The sequence below is a fragment of the Aplosporella prunicola genome, assembly GCF_010093885.1.
Source record: "Aplosporella prunicola CBS 121167 unplaced genomic scaffold K452scaffold_18, whole genome shotgun sequence".
Lineage (NCBI taxonomy): Eukaryota > Fungi > Ascomycota > Dothideomycetes > Botryosphaeriales > Aplosporellaceae > Aplosporella > Aplosporella prunicola.
The window spans coordinates 595,133-613,010 of record NW_022983546.1 but is presented as its reverse complement, the minus strand read 5'-3'; the positions used below and the strand labels follow the sequence as shown (position 1 = coordinate 613,010).

The 17,878-nt window shown below is 55.4% G+C and overlaps 7 protein-coding genes across 7 annotated transcripts in view; 5 read left to right on the top strand and 2 right to left on the bottom strand.

Moving 5' to 3' along the window:
• The window catches only part of K452DRAFT_289411 (carbohydrate esterase family 5 protein), a 1,454-nt gene extending 530 nt beyond the window's left edge, over window positions 1-924 (top strand). The window contains exons 2-5 of the mRNA XM_033540823.1: window positions 29-138; window positions 230-323; window positions 401-480; window positions 596-924. Of these exons, the coding sequence (XP_033395729.1) occupies window positions 29-138; window positions 230-323; window positions 401-480; window positions 596-775 (464 nt within the window). The 3' untranslated portion in view covers window positions 776-924. The remainder of the gene's footprint in view (window positions 1-28; window positions 139-229; window positions 324-400; window positions 481-595) is intronic.
• Window positions 925-1,613: 689 nt separating this feature from the next.
• K452DRAFT_310368 (uncharacterized protein) lies at window positions 1,614-3,771 on the top strand (the record flags this gene model as incomplete). Its single annotated transcript, XM_033543326.1, has 3 exons — window positions 1,614-1,796; window positions 1,859-2,082; window positions 2,148-3,771. 3 exons carry the CDS (start codon window positions 1,614-1,616, stop codon window positions 3,769-3,771), a joined length of 2,031 nt encoding a protein of 676 aa, XP_033395728.1.
• Window positions 3,772-4,054: 283 nt separating this feature from the next.
• On the top strand, window positions 4,055-5,236 carry K452DRAFT_59380 (uncharacterized protein). Its single transcript, XM_033546882.1, has one exon. It carries the CDS (start codon window positions 4,338-4,340, stop codon window positions 5,049-5,051), a length of 714 nt encoding a protein of 237 aa, XP_033395727.1. The 5' UTR covers window positions 4,055-4,337; the 3' UTR covers window positions 5,052-5,236.
• Window positions 5,237-6,574: 1,338 nt separating this feature from the next.
• K452DRAFT_289408 (uncharacterized protein) lies at window positions 6,575-7,253 on the top strand (the record flags this gene model as incomplete). Its single annotated transcript, XM_033540822.1, has 1 exon — window positions 6,575-7,253. A coding segment is annotated over exon 1 (314 nt), but the record flags the coding sequence as incomplete, so codon positions are not given.
• K452DRAFT_59364 (uncharacterized protein) lies at window positions 7,203-9,563 on the bottom strand. The gene is made up of 2 exons (XM_033546881.1): window positions 9,553-9,563; window positions 7,203-9,480 (listed from the first exon to the last, which is right to left on the bottom strand). The coding sequence occupies exon 2, from the start codon at window positions 9,303-9,305 to the stop codon at window positions 7,284-7,286; it is 2,022 nt and encodes a 673-aa protein (XP_033395725.1). The 5' UTR covers window positions 9,306-9,480; window positions 9,553-9,563; the 3' UTR covers window positions 7,203-7,283.
• Window positions 9,564-9,838: 275 nt separating this feature from the next.
• Window positions 9,839-10,201, bottom strand: K452DRAFT_231161 (uncharacterized protein; the record flags this gene model as incomplete). The annotated part of the gene is made up of 1 exon (XM_033537146.1): window positions 9,839-10,201. A coding segment is annotated over one exon (363 nt), but the record flags the coding sequence as incomplete, so codon positions are not given.
• Window positions 10,202-10,382: 181 nt separating this feature from the next.
• K452DRAFT_289406 (uncharacterized protein) lies at window positions 10,383-15,359 on the top strand. The gene is made up of 5 exons (XM_033540821.1): window positions 10,383-12,589; window positions 12,640-12,825; window positions 12,873-13,341; window positions 13,399-13,983; window positions 14,033-15,359. Exons 1-5 carry the CDS (start codon window positions 10,596-10,598, stop codon window positions 14,933-14,935), a joined length of 4,137 nt encoding a protein of 1,378 aa, XP_033395723.1. The 5' UTR covers window positions 10,383-10,595; the 3' UTR covers window positions 14,936-15,359.
• The last annotated feature ends 2,519 nt before the right edge of the window (window positions 15,360-17,878 follow it).

Below are 17,878 nucleotides of genomic sequence, written 5' to 3'. Positions count from 1 at the left end.
AAACAGATTCTGACGTTTGCGTATCTAGTCGACTATACCGAGTCGACGGCCCAAGGCTACGAAGCCACAATCAGCCAGCTAACGACGTATGCGAGCAAATGCCCGGAATCCAAGGTTGTGCTACTGGGCTATTCGCAGGTCAGTGAAGCCGATTTTCCGCCCTGATCATCTCGGAAGCCCCGAGGGCCCGGCAAAGACGCCCGTAGCTGATAGTGGTACTTTTGTCCAGGGCGCGCATGTCACGGGCGATGCGCTGGCTGGCGGCGGGGGCGGCGACATGGGTGCCGAGACTGATCCAGTGAGTACCGAGATCGGTGACCACGGTATGTGCGCTCCGGCGGCGCTGCTGAATGAATTGCTCCGCCTTACCTTACCTTACCTACTTGCTGATTCCGGCCAGTGGCTGCTGTCGTCTGGTATGGCGACCCGCGCCACATGACAGGGGAGCCGTACGACCAGGGCACCGCGACCGCGGAGGGCGTAAGTAGACTCCTACATACCGTCGCTTCTTTTTTTATTTCATTTTTTTTTTTTTTTTTTGTTTTTTAGTGGCAGCTTGGCTGATTGGGCGGGTTCTTCCTTTATCTCTCTGCAGCTCTTCCCCCGCACGACGGCACAGCTGGCGAATCTCAAGACCTACGCGGATCGCATCCGCTCCTACTGCGATCTTGGGGACCCGGTGTGTGCTGGTGGCGACTCGCTAGAAGTGCATTCGAGCTACCCGCAGAGCTACGACGAGAAAGCGGCGGCGTGGGTGCAGACGAAGCTACAATGAGAATGGGGGGGGAGAAAGACATGTTGCGTAACTGACAGGGCGGAAGTTGCTTTTTGAGAAGTAGGAGCTGTAAGGAAGGGAGGGGAGCCAATAGGGCTTGGGCGACAAAGAAGGCGGATGAGACAAGACACCGTCCTTGGGATGCGGGAATTATTGAGAGTCGAATGGTCTGACACACGTGACGGAGAGAGAGGAAGGGAATGGAGGAGACTTATTAGAGCGTGACTGACTAGGTAGTATGGGACTAAGTAGATAGTATAGTTAGGCCCGTCGGCTCGTCTACACTCTACCTCCGGCATGCAAGGATGATCAAAGGAATCCATCAGGTCAAGCAAGCACGCGCGCGCGTGTGTACGACGGGCTGGAATCTCTTTGATCACGGCGTTTCGAGCCCCAACAGTGGCGCCGGCCCCGAGCGTCGCGTCGGTCGGCCCTTTGACGTCGCGCTGACTAGCTGCCTAGCTGCCCGTCTCTCGCCTTCCAACCGTCCACCTCCGCATTCCTCGCCCAGCCCAGCCTAGCCAGCCTGCCAGCCTGCCAGCCAGCCAGCCAGTGCTGCCCGCGCCCGCCCGCACACCCGCCCGCCAGCACACCACCACCACACCACGCCTTCAGCTCTGACCCTCCCTCGACTACCAACTCCTCTTCCACCGTCCTGCCTCTCTCGCTTGTCGTCGACTCCTCGCAACCACAACCCCCGTCCGGCACACTGGCACTCCAATTGCACGCCCCGTCTGCTGCTGAAGCGGCCCTCGCGGGTGTGCCTTCGCTGCTCCGCCTCCCGATTGCCTGAAGTCCGACTCTCTCCCTCTCGACACCCTCCCGAGACACCGCTGCCATGGCTTCCGCCGTTGTTTCGCCTGCCGGCCTGACTCTTCATGGGGCTCCGGATGCCTGCATCGACGACCCAACCAAGCTCGTCCCCGCCATGCACCTGGAAATGACGCAGGATATCCTCGACGAACTGCTCCAGAGCATCCGCAATGGAAAGCCTCCGCAGCTGCTGTTCGGCAGGAATCCTGTGAGTCCTTTCCCACTCTCGTCTGCGTCTGCCGCCCGCATGCTGACACTCCCCGCTCCCAGGTCCTCAAATACGGCGAGACGAAACATGTGCTTGAAACACGGGCGGAACGCTTCAGGACCGAGCTGTACACGTCCGACGGCAAGAGCGACTTGCGCTTCGCTGGGCTCATGGAGGACCGGCTCGCGGTACAGCGAGCCGAAGAGGTCACTGCAAAGGCCGACGCGGCATTGCAGGCCCTCAAGAGCAACATGGCGTCGATCAAGAAGGAGAAAGAGTCGCACAAGTAAGCCATCTCGGTACCCCCTATACTGCCTGGTCTCGGATCGCTTACATAGTCGTGTGTCGCAGGATGACCATGGGCGATGACGCCGAACTCCTCGCCAACACCAAGCGTGAGATACCCAGAAGGGTAGGGAAGGGCAAGTCCGTCCTGGGAGGCAGGGTCGGATCGTCGTATCCACCAAGCCCCGCTCTTGGATCGACGGCGACATCCCCCCTGCCTGGTTCTGCTCCAACTTCGGCGCCGACGTCGCATCTCCCCGTCATCCAACAAGCTCTCCGGATCCCGCTGCTGCATCTGCTTGCCATCAAGCCCGCAAAGACCCAGGACCTTGTACGGAAGACGCGCGCCTCCAAGGAGAACCTCGTTTCGGTCCTCCCCAAGATTGCTCGCGAGTCCGAGGCCGATGGCTGGAAGCTGACAGACAAGGCCTTCAAGGAGCTCGACCCGTGGAAGTTCCCGTACCCGACCCAGGAGGACAGGCAGGCGGCCATTGACAATGCCATCAAGGCTTTCGACCGCCAGAGGCTGGGCTCGGACGAGAAGCCGTGGCAACTGTTGCTGCCGGAGGAGGATCGCGGGAAGGGAATCAAGCTCTCGAAGCTCAGCTTGAACAAGGCTCCGGTGCAGAAGACGACACCCAGCGTCGGACCGAAGCTGCTCAAGTCCCTCAAGAAGGAGGCGCCGAAGAAGACGAAGAAGAGCGAGAAAACAGAGGATGAGAAGGAAAGCAAGGGTGTGTCAGCCAAGAGAGTCGCCAAGACGACGACCGGGGAAGCGCGCAAGACCGCTGCGAAGGCCGCTGGTACTGCACAGGACAAGCAAGAAAAGGCAAGGCCTGTGGAGAAGGATGCGAAGCCCGTGGTGAAGAAGGAGCCACCAGCCAATGGCACCAGCAGCGCGCTTCCCAAGAAGCCACCCAAGCCAAGGGCAACCCAGCAAAAGATTACGGAAAGGCCCTTCACCACCACGAAGAGAGTCCAGGACAACAAGCCGAAGAACCCTTCACCGCTCAGTGCTTCGCCTCCCGTTAACGCTTCCGACTTCGAGGACAACCATCCTGTCCACAAGGCACTCTCTGCGTCCTCTTCGCATGCTGGCAAATCCACGCCTGGAAACTCCGATCGCACGCTCAAGCGCAAGGCGAACGACTTGGACCACGACATCCATAAGCACGATACCGGTGTCAAGCAACGCAAGACGACCGGCACCACGCTCTCTACCAAGGCTTCGGCTACTGCTAGCGGCGACAGGCCTATCAAGCGCAAGGCCCCGGACCACGACAACGAAAGCACGCGTCCTGCAACCAAGAAGCCCGCCGCCGCCAGCAAAACACCCAAGCCTACGCAGACGTCGACCCCGCAATACTCGACGGCATCCAGCACAACCTCGTCGGCCGCATCGTCACGCTCTTCGCAAATGGGCCATCGGCCCTTGCAGCAGCGCCCCAGCCAGCGCACGCCGCCGTCACCGGCAGACAGCGCGTCGCCGGAGCCGACGCTGACGATGCGGCAGACGGTGGACCTGAGCGTCAAGTTCAAGCGCTACTACGCGCGGTACCAGCAGCTGCACCTGCGGCTGAGCAAGATGGCTGAAATCACGCAGGAGCAGCGCGACGAGTTTATGCTCATGCATAATAAGCTGCAGGCGATGAAGGCGGAGATTAAAAAGGGCGCGGGCGTGGCGCGATGATAGTGGTGGTGGTGGTGGGGAGGGATAAAGGGAAATGTTTTTTTCTGGATTTGTTTTTGGGGTTTTATGAGCGGGACCGTGATGCAACCAACGTGAAGGACTTTTATTTTTTATTTTTTATTATCCTCGACTTGTTTGTCTGGATGGATACCGGTACGGTACTCTCTCGAGCCTCGCCCCCCAAGGGTTCACAAAAAAGCTGTCTACGTATAGGGGTTTTTTGGCTTATTTCCCGTTAGCGGCGGCGGCAGGGTATTTTTTTTTTGGGGAGGCTTTGGGCTTTTGGGCTTTTTCTTTCTTTCTTTCTTTCTTTCTCTCTCGCTCGCTGCCCTTCAGCGAGACGAGACAATGGGCGTAGTTCCCCTCCTCTCCTCCCTCCCTCCCTCTCTCCCTTCTTCTCTCGTTTTTTTGGTTGGTTTGGTTGGTTGGTTGGTTGGGTTGGTTCCTCTCGAGAGAGCGAAAAAAACAAAAACTCACTCACTCGCTTATGTTTTTGCTGCTTGCTTGCTGCTTGCTTGCTGCTTGCTTGCTGCTTGCTTGCTTGCTTCTCTGCTTTTTTGGGAGCGATGGAGGGAGCGAGGGAGGGGGGATACCGTACTGCTGTACTGCATCATACCATGTCACGCACGCTTCACTGCACTGCACACACCACACTACACACGCATTGCGGATATACTACCTATTTCTACTACTACCTACTACTACTACCTATTATTGCATTTGGACGGATGAGGGGGGGCGTTTTAGTTTTCTTTTCTTTTTTTTCTTTTTTAAGCGGATGGATGGATGGATGGGTAGCTAGGCTGGCTGGGACAGGGACAATTGCGCCGCCGTGGGCAGGCAGGCATGTCTTCTCGCTTTCTCGTTCTCTTTCTCTTGCTTTCTCCCTCTTTCACTTTCGCTTTTTCTCGATCGGTTTCTCGCGCTCGCTCGCTCGCTTGGTTGGCTCTGGCACTGGCATGGGCATGGGCATGGGCATGGGCATGGGCTGTATTGGAAAACACACACACACTCACTCACTCACTCACACACGCAAGCAAAAGATATGTTCGCGCTCTGCTCTGCTCTGCTTTGTGTGGTGTGGTGTGGTGTGGTGTGGTGTTATATTCGGGTTCGTTGCGTTCCATATCCTCTGTTTGTTCGACGTTTTCTTTTCCTTTTTCTTCTTCTTTTTTGAGTTCTGGTTTTGGTTTTTTGGTTTCGTTTATCTAAATGGGCTTGGATGGGTTGGGGTGGGTTGGGTGCTATGGATTAAAATTTTGGGTGGTGGTGGTGGATAGCACTGCACGGCACGGTATACAGACATGGTCGGGGCGGTGAAGCGCATGAGGTCAGGTCCTGCAATACCTACTTACTATAGCACTCCTAGTACGCCGGTGTGGTGCAGTAAGGTGCGGTATAGTAACGTGGACGGCGCGGTAGACTAGGGCTGAGCGGGCAGGACAGGGCAAACAGACAGACAGACAGCAAGAGAGAGAGAGAACTTCGAAGATTCCGTCTTCTGCGGCTCACCGCACCGCACCGCACCGCAACGCAACGCATGGCATGCCGTGGCTCGCGTGCAATATGCAATACCTAACCTCCGACAGTGCTGCCCTGTGCACATTGACACTGGCATTAACGACATTGACGGCACTGACACTGAGGGCATGCTCGAGCGGGCGCGTGGGCAGTGCAGTGGCGCAGACACAGGCACGGGGTGCGGCGAGCGGTGTACCTACGTCGGTGTCGGCGGCGGTGGAGGCCGAGGCTTCAGCCCTGGCGTGCCGTGCCTGGCTCTGGCTCTGGCTCTGGCTCTGGCTTCCGCTGCTGCTGCTGCTACTGCTGTAGCGCCGAGGCCAGCGGGTGCGCCGTGGTTATTGCAATGGTCTTGGTGCTGCGTCGGGTGGTCGGGCACAAGAGCGGCGGGTATTGTAGGCAGGCGGTGGGAGTGGTGCTGATGTAGGGGCGGTAGATAGGGCTGGCTTGGTACAATAGGCAGGTATGGTACTGTAAGGCGCGGCTGGAACAGAAAGGAGGCGGGGGCACGGCTGTGGTGACTAGGTACCTAGCGATGGTATGGTACGCAGTAGTATGTAGTACATAGGTGGTTTAAGTAACTGACAGTGGTCGGAGTATTGACAATGTCGTAGGTGATGATGAGAACGACGATTGAATGAATGAATGAATATCTAGATGGACAAGAAAGACCAGCACAGATGAGATACCCAGGTAGGTAGGTATGCCATGTAAGGCTGAGTAAAGCTTACCCTACTGCCGCAGCCAACGTCCATCATGCAAGCCTCACCCTAACGGGCTTTTGTTTCGTTCCCACGTCTTATAACACCATCATCTCGCAAGACGCTGGCTGCTGGCCTTGCTGTTTTGTGCAGGTAGGTAGGGCACTAACTGCCGGTGCCCTGCCTGCCTGCCTGCCTGTCTATCTGCCGAACACACACGCACGCACGCATGCATGCATGCAGGGCAGCCCGGCAAAGCCGGCCGCGTGCGTGCGTGCGGGGGCGCTGCAAGCCGTGCCGTCCCGGTACATACATACATATTGTACACACATACAGCACCTCAGCTTAGGGCGCAAGCCCTCTCCCTCTCCCACCGCAACAACAACAACAACCCACGGTGAGTCGACGCTGTCCGAGACCCCCACGCAGGCCACAGACCGGCCAGGCCAGGCCAGGCCGTGGCAGCCGGGCGGACGGGGATGCGCGGGCGCGCGGGGCGCTAGTGCTAGGGAGGGAGCGGGTGGGGGTGCGGGGCGTGCGCTCGGAGCCTCGTATTGCGGTGCGCGCTGGGCTGGGCACTTTGATGTGGAAGGTACCTAGGTAAGAAGACGAGGAGCGCGACGAGAAGCAGGCAAGTGAACGGGCAGAGTGTGTAGCAGACGAGCAGACAATATGCGTATGCATGTGCCGTGCTGTGCTGTGCTGGTGTCGTTATTTCGTTATGGGGGCGACTACGGACTACTGTACATGGCTAGCCAGCTACTCGCGCATCGCGCCTCTGTCGGGCCCGTGAGAGCAGAGGCACGAAGAAAAGCAGAGCAGAAGCAAGCAGGAAAGCAAGAAGGGGGGAAAGCAGTCTCGAGCCTAGCAGTGGGGGAATTGACCCGCATGATCCACCATCGAGTTTCGGAAGCAAAAGTGGTCGTAATCGTCGGGCAGCAAGAAAAAAAAGGAAGGAAACTAGAAAACAAAAAAGTATGGGGTGAGGAGACTCCAGGGCGGCAGAGTACGATCATTGCGCGCGCGGTGGCAGCGCTTAGCCGTCGAGCCCCCGGACCACAGTTGCGTCCGTCCCCCTCGCTTCGCGACAAAAGGTTCGTGTCACGGATGTCGACGACCGCTCTGCCGTAGTTCTCCAAGGAGAAAGCGGAAGTCCATGTCCGTCTACCCTCTTTGCCTCTAAAGCCCCAGTTGATATTCAAGTGTTCATCCACGGCCAAGGCGAATACTCAAATTGGTTGTTGCACTTCGAGAATCCCGCTCAACCAGGGCCACCATCACATACCCTCAAATTCAAGTACCGGGAGGCGCTGTGTCGTTCTCCTTTTGAGGAGACCATGAGAGTGGACCCTTTAGAGTTCTCATCTCTTCAGCCGATAGGACCTTGTTCCAGGGTTGCGTGTTGCCTTCAGCGTCGTGAACCGTGCTGATCGCCTGGCGCGCAGCTTGAATCCGTGCGTATGCTTCGAGGGTGCCGCGAGGGCTTGAGGGCCTCGGGGGACCGAAAGGAGAAACAAGGTCCCTGTTGAAACCGTTGGCGGAAGAGGTAGTCATCGAGCCACCCAGGCTGTCGAAACTGTTCGAACCATTGTAGCTTCCGACACTGTTGCCGACGTTGGGACGACCGAAGGTGTCTGCGTCGCCGGTACCTTGGTTGTTGTTGAAGGCGCTAGTTCTGCCAAAGCTGCTGTAACCGCCAGCATCGTATGTGTCACTCACGCCACTCGCTTCTTCGAAGTTGTTCATGCTGCTCGTTCTACGAGTCCTTCCTCTCTTGTTAGCACTGCCTGGAGTAGAGGGAGGGCGCGTTGCCGCACGTTTGCGGACCGTTCCAGACGTAGTGGTTGTACTGTTGCCGGAACCCATAAGGCTTGAGTTGCGGGTTTCCGTTGCTACCGTCTGCATCGGGGTCGTGCTGCTTGGAGCTAAAAGGTTCCTAATGCGAGTGCTACGACGTAGACCAGAGTCGGCCATGTCCTGAGATGAGGCGAAAGGCTGCTGTTCGGTCTCCGGGGCCGAATCGTTGACGGCAGTCGTAACGCTCTGGGTCTGCTTTGAAGGCATCTTGCTGTTTGGGCGTTTTCCTCTGCCGGGACCCTTCTTTCGGTTGTTGGCCGGCGTAGTGGCGCTGGTTGACTTGCCCTTTGAGCGCCCACTCCTTCTCAAAGGGGGACTGAGGTCCTTGTCCGCAACTTTCTTGGAGCGAGGTTGACGCTTAGGTGCCAAAGCGCCGTTCTCATGGGCGAATTTTTCAGTTCGGTCTGTCTGAGCGACGCTAGTGTGTTCACTTCCCGGCACTTCAGCTGGTGCTTCAGTCCGGACATTTTCAGAGTGAAGGAAATCAGACAGCAAATTAGTGCTCGAGCGTCCGAAGGACGTCGCCATGAAGTTAGACCCGCCATACTCTGAACCCCTAAAGGCGGGCATTCCCGTTAAGCCCTGAGTGCTACGCGGCCCTGGAAGATATACGAGAGAGCCGTTGGTGTCGAATGGACCGGAACTGACAAATGGATCGAGAGATCCACCAGTATCGAACGAACTGGACCTGACGAAGGGGTCGCGACCACTAGCAGACTGTGGGATGGTAAGAGAGCCTTCAATATCAAACGGACCGGAACCGACAAAAGGATCAAAGTCCTCAGCAGACTGCGGGACGAGACGTATAGTAGTCTTCGGGTCGACCATGGGAAATCCACTCGGGTTCCCTAAAGAGACAGCAGAAACTTCGTGGTTGAGATTTGGTATGCCGCCAAACTGAGCGCTGTCCTGGGATCTGGCCGCTGCGTTTTCCTTCGTTTCCGGCCAATTCTTCTCGATAGCTTGACCTGTCAAGAACGAGATGCGTTCTCTGAACTGACGGGTGCAGCTCCCCTTTTTCTCCAGCCCCCACCAAAGTTTTTCCAGATCTTGAAGTGAGGTCGCAATTTGTCCAATGTGGCCACGCATTTCTTCTAGGTCGGAGAGTGCGAGTGGATGGCTGCATTGATTCGCTTCCATTGCCAAGCCAGCATCTTCGTCGGCATCGAGAGTGGAGTATATGGCCTTGCTAGTGATACTCAGCTTCGAGAGAAGACTAACTACGTTCTCGAGGCCAGTCGGCTTTGCGTTCCATGGTACAATCGTATTTTGGAACATGAAGTTAACAGAACTTTGAGCTTGAGGTAAGGAAGGATGAACAGTGGGTAGATCACTCGCGGGCAATTGGGATACTCCCACGGGCTCAGGCATGGAGTCCATGCTCTTCTCAATGTCGGGACAGTTGCTAACTAGTTGCTGCACATACTCGTCGAGCTCCGAAAGATAGACAGGCTCCATGAGTCGTTGGTCGCTGGAACATTCGTCACCGTTAGAGGTGAGGTTGAACTTGCTGACAATACCGTGGTCCAGGGGTACAGGATCAGGGCAAGAATCGTTGACACAATTGTCGTTGGGCTTGGTGACGTCCGAGACAGTAGTCGGGTGAGGTTTGGTGGATGTGTGGGATGACGACCTGTTGTTCTTTAGCCGCCGCAGTCAGGTGTTTTCTAATGATAGCTAAAGCATTCTAGAAAGAGGGACATACACTCACCGAACACATCTTTGGGGCTTGCTTCTTTTGGACACGCTCTAATTTACGGCACTCTTGGTAAAGGTCCTTGCCGATCTTCACCATCTTAGAAAAGCGCCTACATTGAGCAAAGCGTACGCTTCCCTAAGGTGGAAGTCATTGTGGTTACAAAGTGAGGAGTGCATGTGATAGTCACCGGAACCACGGAAAACATGCTGCGGCGTCTCTTGGCGGCCGTGAGGGGATGGGCCTTGGGAAGCATAGTCAGTCGGCCCAAGACGAGCAGCAGGGTCCGGACAAGTCAAATTACTTTGTCGTCGCTGTGGTCGTCTTCGGCGGCAAGGAGGTTCTGGGCAACGGGGTTCTCGATTGCTTCGAGGTAGCCTTCGGGCAGCTCAAGGTCGGAAAGATCGATGCCTCGGGCTTTGATTTGGGCCACCAGCTTCTGCTGCAGCGTGTACTGCTCCTTTAGGTACTTGACTGTGGCTTCGAGGACGATGGCCTCGCTGCGGCCTTGGCCCTCCATGCCGGGGACGATGGAGGCAAGGCGGTCGAAGCCCTGGCGGATGGCCTGGCGGCGCTTCTGCTCCGAGGCAATGTGGTTCGACTTCTTCTCCTCTTCGGTGAGGCGCGGCTTGTCGGCAGGTGTTGACGTCGACATGGTGCGCGCTGTCACGGCGCACGGGCTGGGCCACAGGGCGGGCACGCTGGCAATTTAATAACAACGACGGCGGTGTGGAAGTGGTTGCTCGGATGTGGGTGACGTGGATCAGCGGCTGGCTTGACGCCGAACGACAGGGCTGATATGGACCCCTGCTCTTTGAAACGCAGCGTCACGGAGGAACCGCAGAAGCTGCTACTCTCCTGCGACACTTCGCCTGCTCTCCTGCCTTGCTGCAAATTCCTCGCCCGCCCGCTCGCCACCACCCCCCTCGGCCGCGTGCAGTCTCGCTCTCCCTCCTTCTCGCCGCCCTCCAAAGGTGCAGGAGCCGCCTCGCTCGGGTGACATGCGCCGCGCCCCTCCCTTCACCCTCTGAGACTCGCGCTGAACCTTCGCTATGTCGACCTCGTCGCACAACCGCTCGCGGAGCAACAACCGCTGGCGGATGAGCTCCCTCGTCCAGGAGGACCGCATGAGTCGCCGCAGCTCCTCGTACCCCCGCAAACGCGTCGTGAGCCCCCAGGACGCCTACACGTACGCCCTTCGCGTCGCCTACCTCGCCTACCTCCTCCAGCCCCGCGCCAAGCGTATGGAGCATGTGCCCGCTGCTGCTCCCAAGCCCATCTACCGCTCTGCCACCTCCGTCACCGACCTGGTCAAGGATTTCTCCCTGATACGCGACAGCAAGAGCACAAAGTTCCCCCATGGCTTCATCAAGGCTCTGGACAAACGCCTTACCGGCGTCCTGCAGGGCACCGAGCGAATGCCTGAATACCGGGACCCCGTCATCAAGTCGACCTTTGCCGTCTTCTTGAACGAGATGAAGGACCCCAAGTTCAGGAAAAGCATGGAGAGCGATCGTCGTGTTGAGGATCTGCTGCTCATCTTCTTCTCCAACTCCACAAAGGTCTTGCAGAGGGGCAAGGCTCCGGAGGACGATAGCTGGAGGCTGATGGTTGATCGCCACGTTGCTCTGTTCATCCGCATCATCAGCTCCACCCTGAAGGATCACGATTGGCAAAAGGACCGCCCGGAGCTTGCATCGAGGCTGCAGACAATGGAGAGGAAACTGTTGATGCACGATCAAGATCTTTCCGCGCCGTCGCAACGAAACAGTCAAGGAGGAGGCACAACTGTCGAAGTTGAGGTGCCCCGGAGCTATGAAGTGAAGGACATGCCGCTCGTGCTCATAGTCTCGCGCATCTTCAATGTACCCTATGCTCAAGTGCAACAAGATGTCAACAGTAAGAGGGACATTTGGACCGAGAAAGCGGCATTGCAAGATCTCAAGACTTATCAGACGAATCTGAGCCTCAACACACGGCAGACATTGAGTCACGAGGACTTTGACACGGAGGAAGCATATGAAGCTTGGAAGAAGACGGAAATTCCTGATTTGTCACAGATGATGCTGGCCATTGTGCAATCGAGCCCAGACCTTGCCAAAAGCTCTGGTGGAGGTCTCCCGCAATTCAAGCCCGGTGGTGCCCCAACTAGCCCTGATTCCGGCTATTCGGAGCTCTCTAGAAAGATGTCTGAGGCATCAGACGGTGTTTCATCCTATGTCATTGATCAGCCCGTTGACATGAGCTCCCTCAATCTCGACGATGGTGGGGAGACTAACGAGGATGGTAGCACTCCCTATGTCTTCATCCCTCCAGACCCGAGATCATTCTATCGCGCTGTGGTTAAGCAGGCCCTCACATACGACTTGGAAGATCAACAGCTGCAGCCCTCAAGCCCTACGGGTGATATGCAATCCATAAAACTTTTCTCCAGAGAATCGACCGAGCTGCTTACTGAGATTGGTCTGCGCTGGCGCGTGCCTCAATTCTCGAGATTGGTTCTGTTCCTGGATGTCATCAGGGAAAAATACCAACACCAGGAAATCACCTTGGAGACGCTCGATGAGGCTTTCACGTTCATCAAGTCCCCACCTGTCGAGCATAATCACAGGCGTAGCAGATCAAGCGTAATGCTGCAAACGACCATGTTTGATCATAATAAGTGGACCATTGCGGACTACGTTCTCAAGCAGCAAACCCTCTCACTTTTGCACGACGGCTTGCTGCGCGAACTCTATGAGCTCATGCTGTTCTGCTACGACAGCAAGCCCCCTACCATCGGACCGACTATGTTCGTCCTTACCAACCATATCTATGACGATCCTTTGTTCTCAAAGACAGTTGATGATCTCGACGTTTACACCGAACAGCTGGAAGAGGGCCTGAAGAAACGAGCTGGGGAGGTATACAGTGAGATTCTGGCGAAAGAAATTCCCGACCAAAAGGAAGAGTGGGAATTCTTCCATGTGATACAGCTCGGAAAAGCAGTGATCAAACTTTGCGAAAAAATCCAGAAGAGATACCGCAAGAACCCAGAAATCATGGGGTGAGCAAAACCCTCAAAAGATAGTCTGCCCCCGCTAACTAGCTTCGCAGTGTCAATCCCCTGAACACGCTTGTCCAAGAGATGCTTCCAGCATATGCGGCGGATGCAAGAGATCTGGTCACCCACATCATGGACGTCGCTCATCAAACTGGCGATGAGATTCCCATCCAGGATGGGTTCGACCTGTACAGCGAGTTGGTTGAAATCCGTCGCATCCACGCAGACGCGCTACCTGAGTATGTATTTGTCTATCAAAATACTTTCACTGCTAATACGGCTACAGTCAACCATTTGGTTTCCATCTCGAGGAGCTCCTGCAGGAGTTCGTATGGCGCTGGATTGAGATGACTGATGCCAATCTAGTCAACTGGGTCGAGAACGCCGTGAAGCAAGACAACTTCGCCGTCCGTGTCGATGGCCCCGACCAGATTGCTACGGATGATGAGCGTCACAGTGTCTCTGTCATTGACATGTTCCGCTCCTTCAACCAGAGCATTGAACAGATTGTGAACCTGAACTGGGACGATGACGTTCAGTATGCTAAATTCATGACAGCCACTTCCAAGTCGATCTGTGCGGCACTTTCCCGATACTGCGAGCTTGTCGAAGGCACGTTCAGCAAGGAGATGGAAAGACTAACGCCCGAGCAAGAAGCGGCTCAGAGCCAGACCAGGCAGGAGAAATGGATGCAGATGGCCAAGAATGCTTGGAACCAGCAAGATAAGATCGAACCGTACCAGTTCTTGCCTGAAGTAAGTTTTCATATCAGTTTGGCGATTACTCCGTATACAAAGCTGACACCACGCGAGTCGCTCGTGAAACTCAACAACATTGAATACGCCACGCAACAGCTCGACAAGCTCGAGCACGAGGTCAACGTCGACGCTTGCGCTGAAGTTATCCAGAAGAATACTCCCACCCCAGCCCAGCGACAGCCGAAGATCAACAAGTATGTTTTCACGATCAAGATCATCGAAGCCGAGGACCTCAAGGCTTGCGATATGAACGGTCTCAGTGACCCCTATGTTGTGCTGGGTGATGAGTACCAAAAGCGCCTTGCCAAAACTCGTGTGGTCTACGGTAGTCTCAGTCCCCGTTGGGATGAAACTGTTGACATCACCACTCAGGGGCCACTTAACATCATTGCTACTATTTGGGACTGGGATACCCTAGGTGACCATGATTGTGTTGGAAGAACCTCGCTGAAGTTAGATCCCTCCCACTTCCGTGACTTCTTGCCCCGTGAGTATTGGCTCGACCTTGATACTCAAGGCCGACTTCTTCTCCGAGTGAGTATGGAAGGCGAGAGAGATGATATTCAGTTCTACTTCGGCAAGTCTTTCAGGACTCTGAAGAGGGCAGAGCGTGATATGACCCGCAGGGTCACTGACAAGGCAAGTTCCTTCATTCTTACACAGGATCAAACCATTAACAAGTATGCAGCTCTCGGCCTACATTCACTATTGTCTTTCCTACCGTGCCCTAAAAGCGCTTCTCAATCGCGGTGTTACAGTTTCTGCAGTCACTTCGTACTTTTCGCGAGGCCGGTCCAACACGATGGCAATGCCACCCACTACAGCGGAAGTTATGAATGCGTTGAAGCCTCTGTTCGCGTATTTCAATGACAACTTTGCTCTCATGAAGGAGACACTTACCGATAGCGCCATGGTCATGGTCATGTCTCGACTGTGGAAGGAAGTCCTTGCCACGATTGAGAGTTTGCTGGTGCCTCCGCTCAGTGACAAGCTCTCCACTCAAAAGCAGCTCACTCAGCAGGAGATGGACGTTGTTTTCAAGTGGTTACAAATGCTTTTCGACTTTTTCCACGCCGTCGATGAGGAAACGGGTACCGCTTCTGGTGTCCCGCTTGAGATCCTCAAGTCTCCCAAATACCACGACCTGCAGAACCTCAACTTCTTCTACTTTGAGCCTACCGAAAACCTCATCCGTACCTCCGAGTCGATGGCTGCTGCCAGCCTTCACCGTCAACAGGAACAGGCTGCACGTGCCAACAGGCTTTCAGCACCGCCCAGTCTCAGTGCTCCCTCAGGTCCCACCTTTGGTGGCGGCATGATGGGAATGCCAACGCGCAGGACTAAGACGATCATGTTGAGTCGCAACTTGGGTACGATGAAGAGGGCCAAGGAAGAGAAGAGGAAGGAAGCTCAGGCAGAACCGAGTGACGACATTATCCTGCGTATTCTCCGCATGCGGCCCGAGGCAGAGAGATACCTGAGAGACAGAAGCAGGCAGAAAGAGAGGCTCGCCGCCGCCGCCGCCGCGGAAATGATCGTCAAGCAGAGCCTTGTGGCAAGTGCGGCCGGCATGGGACCGCGCCAGCGTTAATCGAACCCTTATGCATGACGTGGACGCAGAGTTCTGGACATGAACAGCGCGTTGACCACTACAGGGTTTTCCAAACAGTCGGTTTTCTCTCACGGTGCGGCGAACGGACAATTTCTCATCGACGGACTCGGACGTTTCACTCAGATCACCACGTCGAATCCAAGCAAATGATGCACCGAAATATACCCAGTTATAACGCGCACGGTAGTTTGAAGTTCTTGTTTTTCTTTTCCTTTTCCGATCAGGCTTTTTGCGGCTTTTTTTCTCACCCACTGTTCTCTCCGGCTGGCTTGGAGACGGCAGCACGACGCTGAACCTTTCCTGGGAGCCCGGTGGTGCTCGCCATCTTTCGGTCTTGATCGATACACAAGGGGAAGAGAAGGGGTGATTGGACGGCTTTTTTCTACACGGCAGAGATCGACAATGATGGAATGGAGGTAGCAGGGAACGAGTTACGGCGGAAGCGAGAAAAGAATGCAATGCGTTTATGTTAGGTTAGTCCAGAGTTTTCTTGCACTTTACTTTGGCAACGACTGGAGGGAGGTTTTTTGTAATAATACCAATAACCGGATAGCGTGCTGTAATACAGATTCTTTGCTTGGCAATTTGCTTTGCATTCTTTTTTAGGGGCCAGGGCCACATCATCCATGACGATGCACACATATCACGGCGCCCTGCATGAGACGGTTGCAACGCCGAAACGTGTGCGCTCGGGAACGGGACGGGGCTTGCAGTAAAGCCAATTGAACGAGCTTCTTTTGCGCGAGTGTCTAGACACACACAAACAAACAAAGCTGGACGGTGAATGGGCGAAAAGCATTGCGCGCGAAAAAACATCAGAGACGGCTCTCCTGACAGAGTTCGTTCCCTAACAGCGAAGGAGAGGATCTGGTGACCAGCGTCGCACAGCCGGCGGCTCTCGACCGGTCGGCAGCGAGGACCGGGACGGTAGAAACCTGCATCGTTTGGAAGGGCGTGGTACATGCTGCAACGTTACTCGGCGTGTCTTCAGCGTTGGGGGTGTTGCTAGTGTTGTGAGAGAGGGCGTTTTGGGGCATGCCGAAAACACACGTGGGATAGTGGGCGCGGCGCGCGGAGGGGCTGTGACGTGCGTCGGAGGCTGCCCGTGTGACGGTGTTGGGCTTGCGGTTTGAGGGTGCGCGAGGGTGGGTTGGTCGTGTCGTGTCGTGTCGTGTCTTTGGAACGCAGGTGTGTGTTTGTGTGCGTGTGTGTAGTAGTGTACCTGTTGTGTGAGTGGGGAGAGAGAGGATGAGAGAGGAGGAGGGCGAGACTCGGGGCGGGCGTGGTCGAATTTCCTTTTTTGAAGATCGATGGCGCTCTGGAGGACGGGCGGATTGGATATTGGATATGACGAAACGGGCAGTGGTAGCGAGATTTTGGGTCGTATAGGTAGGGCCAGGCCGATAGATAATGAAAGGAATCCTTCCCGCCGTTGCCAAGCGCCCGCACATTTTGGAGGTTGAGGCCCCGAGTGGTGAGAGGTGAGGCTACAAGAGCCCCCACTGTCGATCACCCGAAGTCGCATAACGAATGGGTCCTTGCAGACGGCCTCTAACGAAGGCGCGAGGTTTCACATGCCGAAACGCTTGGGGCAAGTGCCGTTTCAGCAACCTTCGCCCGAGACGATTCGTAACTTCGTAATGACGGCAATCCTGATCTGCCATGCTGCTGCTCCTCATACATTGTTGTGGCCTCCACCAAGTAAGGGGCTAAACCGCAGACATGCTTAGATTTCTTATCATGGTCCAAATAAGGAAATCCATCACCTGAAAGAGCCGCCGCGAACACTCTACCTAAGATGATCCGTATCAAGGCTAAAATTTCTCCGTTACCTCGCTGATAAAAGCAAAATGGCCCTTCTCTCACATGCGAAACAACAAAGGTCGCCTTTGGGTCGGATGCATGAGGAGGATCAGGATCAGGAGGGCAAAGCATTCTCCGTCCGGCCATGGAGGGGCAAAAAAACAAAGGAAAAGCTTCTTCCTTCTCCAACTAGGCTTCTGGCATGCCTTGACAGTGTGCCAAAGAGACGTCAGGAATAAAGCCATATTTTTAGATGAGAGTGGCTTCCAGGCTGTTACGTGCGCGGCGCCGATTCGGACGATCTTTGCAGAATAAGATTGGGCGTCTGTGTTTGAAACACGACCGAAGTGGCACTGTGGAACCCCTTTGCACGGTGAGATAGGTGGAAATTGAGCGTGGTGCTAGTAACAACGGCCAGCCTAATTTGGGGCTTCGGCGAGAGCAGGAGGTCGCAAAAAAGAAAAGAAAAAAAACACCCAACGGGTTCCAACGGGCTTTTCTGGCACTCTTCGGCCGATACCCCCCCACCCCCCTGTAGAAGGGTCGGTGATTTTACGGCAAAGAGATGACTTAGCTGGGCTATTCGCATGCATTCTTCGCCGGCCTTGTGCAAGACCACGTCTGGGAAAATGAGCATCTCCTGAAAAAACGTAGTCATTTCCTGGCCTTCGGATACCTATTCCGAGACGTAGCCGTGTGGCTGCTAGAGGGTTTTCAAGAGCCACCCTCCGGCCACACTACACTGATTGTTTACAGATAGTGGCTGCCCACCCTCTACTTGCGCTTGTGGCGAAGGCAAATGATATATGAGCGAGCCAATTCCCAAGCCAATAGAAGACTTGCTATACATGACCACGACGACGACGACGAGCAGCAGCTTCTAAGAAGGATCGTCCCCCCTCCCACATCATCATCATCGATCCTTCCTTCTTTCTCTACTCTCTCTCTCTCTCTTCTCTTCCTTTCTCTCTTCGTTCCACTTCCTATACCTCAAAGCTCCCTGCCCTTGTCAACAAGCATCGTCCCACCCCCGCCGTCCTCCCAGACAAGAAGAAGACCTACATCCATCCTCCCCCGAACGGCTCACCTCGCTACCCTTGCTCGCGGATCTCGGCGTAA

Bases quoted from the DNA above. Each gene is read 5' to 3' on its own strand.
- K452DRAFT_59380 (XM_033546882.1), top strand. From the start codon at position 4,338: ATGGAGGGAGCGAGGGAGGGGGGATACCGTACTGCTGTACTGCATCAT.
- K452DRAFT_59364 (XM_033546881.1), bottom strand. From the start codon at position 9,305: ATGGAGCCTGTCTATCTTTCGGAGCTCGACGAGTATGTGCAGCAACTA.
- K452DRAFT_289406 (XM_033540821.1), top strand. From the start codon at position 10,596: ATGTCGACCTCGTCGCACAACCGCTCGCGGAGCAACAACCGCTGGCGG. The intron at 12,826-12,872 runs GTATGTATTTGT...ATACGGCTACAG, and splicing joins CACGCAGACGCGCTACCTGA to TCAACCATTTGGTTTCCATC. The intron at 13,984-14,032 runs GCAAGTTCCTTC...ACAAGTATGCAG, and splicing joins CCCGCAGGGTCACTGACAAG to CTCTCGGCCTACATTCACTA.